This window comes from Homarus americanus, unplaced genomic scaffold, assembly GCF_018991925.1.
Source record: "Homarus americanus isolate GMGI-L3 unplaced genomic scaffold, GMGI_Hamer_2.0 scaffold34921, whole genome shotgun sequence".
Lineage (NCBI taxonomy): Eukaryota > Metazoa > Arthropoda > Malacostraca > Decapoda > Nephropidae > Homarus > Homarus americanus.
In genome coordinates, this window is record NW_024741901.1 from 2,324,627 (window position 1) to 2,328,904 (window position 4,278).

General features: G+C 44.9%; 1 protein-coding gene across 1 annotated transcript; it reads left to right on the forward strand.

Moving 5' to 3' along the window:
- The first annotated feature begins 2,745 nt into the window (after positions 1-2,745).
- On the forward strand, positions 2,746-3,483 carry LOC121876356 (solute carrier family 46 member 3-like). The gene has a single exon (XM_042381426.1). It carries the CDS (start codon positions 2,746-2,748, stop codon positions 3,481-3,483), a length of 738 nt encoding a protein of 245 aa, XP_042237360.1.
- The last annotated feature ends 795 nt before the right edge of the window (positions 3,484-4,278 follow it).

Here is a 4,278-nt window from a genome sequence, read left to right on the forward strand (position 1 = left end):
TCAGTGCTTCGTTCAGTTACATTGCTATGGTGTTACTGTGAGAGGAAGGGGGAGGGCCATGGTGTTACTGTGAGAGAGGGAAAAGGCCATGGTGTTACTGTGAGAGGAAAGGGGGGAGGGCCATGGTACTGATGAGAGGGAAGGGGAGGGCCATGGTGTTACTGTGAGGAGGGAAAAGGGCCATCATGTTACTGTGAGAGGGGAAGGGGGAGGGCCATGGTGTTACTGTGAGAGGGGGAAGGGAGGGCCATGGTGTTTCTGAGAGAGGGAAAAGAATGCCATGGTGTTACTGCGAGAGGGAAGGGGGGAGGGCCATGGGGTTGCTGTGAGAGGAAGGAGGGCCATGGTGTTACTGTGAGAGGGAGGATTGCCATGGTGTTCAGAGGGAAAGAGAGCCATGGTGTTACTGTGAGAGGAAAAAGAGGGCCATGGTGTTACTGTGAGGAGGAGGGATTGCCATGGTGTTCAGAGGAAAAGAGGCCATGGTGTTACTGTGAGAGGGAAAAGAGGGCCATGGTGTTACTGTGAGAGGAAGGGGGGAGAAATGGTGTTACTGTGAGAGTAAATGGGGAGGTCATGGTGTTACTGTGAGAGTAAATGGGGAGGGTCATGGTGTTACTGTGAGAGGGAAGGGGAGGGACATGGTGTTGCTGTGAGAGAGGGGGGGAGGGCCATGGTATTACTGGAGAGGAGAGGGGAGGACCAGGGTGTTGTTACTGTGAGAGGGAAGGGAGGCTTTGTTACTGGAGGGAAGGGAGGACCATGGTGTTACTGTGAGAGGAAGTGGGGAACCATGGTGGTACCGTGAGAGAGAGAAGGGGAGGGCCATGGTGTCACTGTGGGAGGGAAGGAGACACAGTGAGGGGGAGGGCCATGGTGTCATTGTGAGAGGGAAGGAGAAGGCCATGCTGTCATTGAGAGGGAGGGAGAAGGCCATGGTGTCATTGTGAGAGGGAAGGGAGAAGGCCATGGTGTCATTGGAGAGAGGGAAAGGAGAAGGCCATGGTGTCATTGTGAGAGGGAAGGGGGAGGGCCATGGTGTGTCCTCTCTAAGGGATACTAATCTTATATTAGTCTTTGTGATGCAAAGTAAATATAATTTAATCAATAAATGGGAAGTAATTAACATCAGTACTTGTAGAGGCATTTGAGGATATATCCGAGTTAGTGGTTAGTATGATAAAGTGTTATATATATATATATATATATATATATATATATATATATATATATATTAAGACGCTGGAAATTGTTGTGAGTCTGGGATGGGGCTCCGGCGATGCTGGGATCAAAATCGGCATTCCAGTAGCGTGTCAAGGGAGTAGCTCCGAATGCCAAGGGGATCTATTGTATGATCCATCGTTTTGTACTGGCGCCGAAAATCCTGATGAACTTTGCAAGATCCTGGAGGCAGTGGTCAAATGTGTCAACTTTGTGAAAGCTGGAGATCTGAATTCTCGCCTTTTCCAGAACTTTTATAGAGACATGGATTCAGAGCATGAACCCCTCCTCTATTACTCCAAAGTGCGCTGGCTTTCAAGGGCAATGTTGTAAATAGAGTGTTTGAACTTCGGGGAGAGCTTAAGTTGTTTCTGGAAGTGCAAGGGAAAGATGATCTTTTAAGTCACTTCAATGAGGTGTTGTGGGAGCCACGTCTTGCATATTTAGCAGATATATTTGAGCAGCTAAAAAGGCTGAATCTCAAGCTGCAGGGCAAGGACAGAAATGTGTTTCACCTCATGGATTGTCTTCGTGCATTTCTTGCCAAGCTCCAGAATTGGCAAAGGAAAGTCAATGCAGGAAATGTTGCCATGTTTGAGAATCTTTCAACTGTTCTTGATGAGAAGGAAGATCATCTGCTTAACCCATCACTCAAAACTGAAATCACTCAGCACCTGAAATCCTTGGAAAGTGAGCTCAAAAAGTATTTCCCAGAATTCGAGGAGGAAGATGGGAAATTGGTGGGGAATCCTTTCTCTGGCACTCTTGATATTGCTACCATTCCCAATGATGTTCAGGACGAATTTCTTGATCTCAAGAATGATTCTGCTGCCAAAGATCTCTATGAAGAAAGATCTCTGACTGTATCCTGGTGCTCAATGTATCAGTCATATCCAAAAGTTAGCGAGATTGCACTTCGAGTCCTCTTGCCTTTTTCAACTACCTATTTATGCGAATCTGGTTTCTTCACCCTTCTACATATAAAGAGTAAAAGCCGGAACCGACTGGATGTGGACCCGGACATGAGATGTGCATTGTCAGTGACACAACCTCGGATCAGTCACCTTACTGAAAGGAAACAATGTCAGCCTTCCCATTGAGCTGTGACAAAATATGCAGAGGTCATATGAACTTTTTCCCAACCAAATTCAAGTTTGCTGTGAGGCTTGTCTAGTAGTCACTCTAGTCTAGTGACGTCAGTTATGTAAATCATGTAAGTCTATAAAAATATAAGATAATGATGATTGTCAACCTTGAAATAAAATTAGGGTATTCTCTTCATCGGCATTTTATTTTCAACATTATTTGTTGGGGGGGGGAGAGAAAAATGAAGGAGGCCACGAGGATGTTGAAAATTCCTCAAGGGGGGAATGGAGTGAAAAAGGTTGAGAACCACTGGTATGGTAAGATACATCACCGTGAGAAAATTATCGGGCCATCATGTGAGACCTATAAAACGGGGGATGGAGTGACGTTAAGAGTTGATGTACAGGTACAAAGAGAAATAGTAACAAGACGATAACGATGACGTTCGGACGTCAGTTTGTGTTTCCTGTAAATGCCATCAGAATATTTTTATCCATTTCTATAGATCCTATGCTTTTCCTAAGGAATTTATCACTCTATGCTATGAGTGTCATCAAAGAAAACCTCAAACTAGATCGTTTTTGTCGAATAAGGCTCGACTATTCTGCCGAGGAATGCGACATCGTAAACGACGGAAAGCACGACCAGCTACAAGTAGATATCCAGAAGCTTGATGCCATGTTCACTTTCTACGAGAATACTGTGAGCATGATCATCCCCGTGCTGTTGATCGTTTTCATCGCCTCTTGGCGTGACCAACAAGGAAGGCGAGTTCCTCTGTGTCTTTCGCTCATAGGCAGCGTTCTTTATGCTGGCATATACTTCCTGGAGGCATTCTTTCCCTCGTGGCCTCCAGAGGTTCTCCTGGTAGCCTCCTTCCTCCAGAGTCTCGGTGGCGGTTGGGTCTTGTTCTACATGGCCGCCTACAGCTACATAGCCGACTGTTCTAGCGGCCAGTCAAGAACTCTCCGCTTGACTCTCATGAGCGTCGTCTGGCAGCTCGGAGGTCCTGTTGGTACAGCGCTCGGTGCGTGGCTCTATGACGTCTCAGGGTATCTAGCGGTGTTTGGCCTGAGCTTCATTCTGTACTGCATCTCTCTAGTGTACAGTGCAATAATAGTCAAAGATAATACAGACTGTGGAGACGAGTCTATGGAACCCAAGGAACGTGGTTGACGTACTGTATTCAGTGTGTATTTCAAGAAGCGGCCAGGGTATGATCGCCTTCATATCATTGTCTACTTGACGATGATGCTCGGCTTTTACAGTTCTACCGCCCACAACATGTACCTTTGGGCTCGCCGAGTATTAAAGTGGGGCCAGAACCAGTACAGCTTGTACAGCACCATCAACCAGCTCATAGAGCAGTTTGTTATGCTCCTAACAGCTCCAGCAATTCGCCTTTTACAGGTCCATGATTGTCTGGTAGGAGCTGGCGCTTCCTTTCTATATATCTTAAAGATGCTGACGCTGGGACTGACGACATCGAGCGACAAGTGGTGGGTGTTGTATATCTTCGTATTCATACCAGGAAGCATTCCGGGCGTAACAATAAGGAGTTTGCTGTCCAAGGTGAGATTAACATTAGTGTTAATTTATTAGATTTTTTTGGTCGTCGACGAATATTTTTTTATGTTGCGTTTACATTTAAAAAAAAGTATCTACCTGTATGTAATATTTTCAGTCTTCTTTATTTTCATTTGAAAGGGAATTATTGTGAATTTGTTCATGACTAAAGGAGTTCTTTTATTTTTGTTTAAAACTTGATATTATATTGTTTCAAAAAGCCAGCAAACCACAAAGGACATTTATACAACATTTATTTGAATGTGTTAAATCTAATATAAAATTCTGATAATGTTGTCCAGGTGAAGGCGTATGCGGTGACACTTATAATCATAGATAAGATTCATGATTTCTTGCGTCAATTTGACACTCTTAACTGTTGCTCCCACTTATGTTACCGTCAAT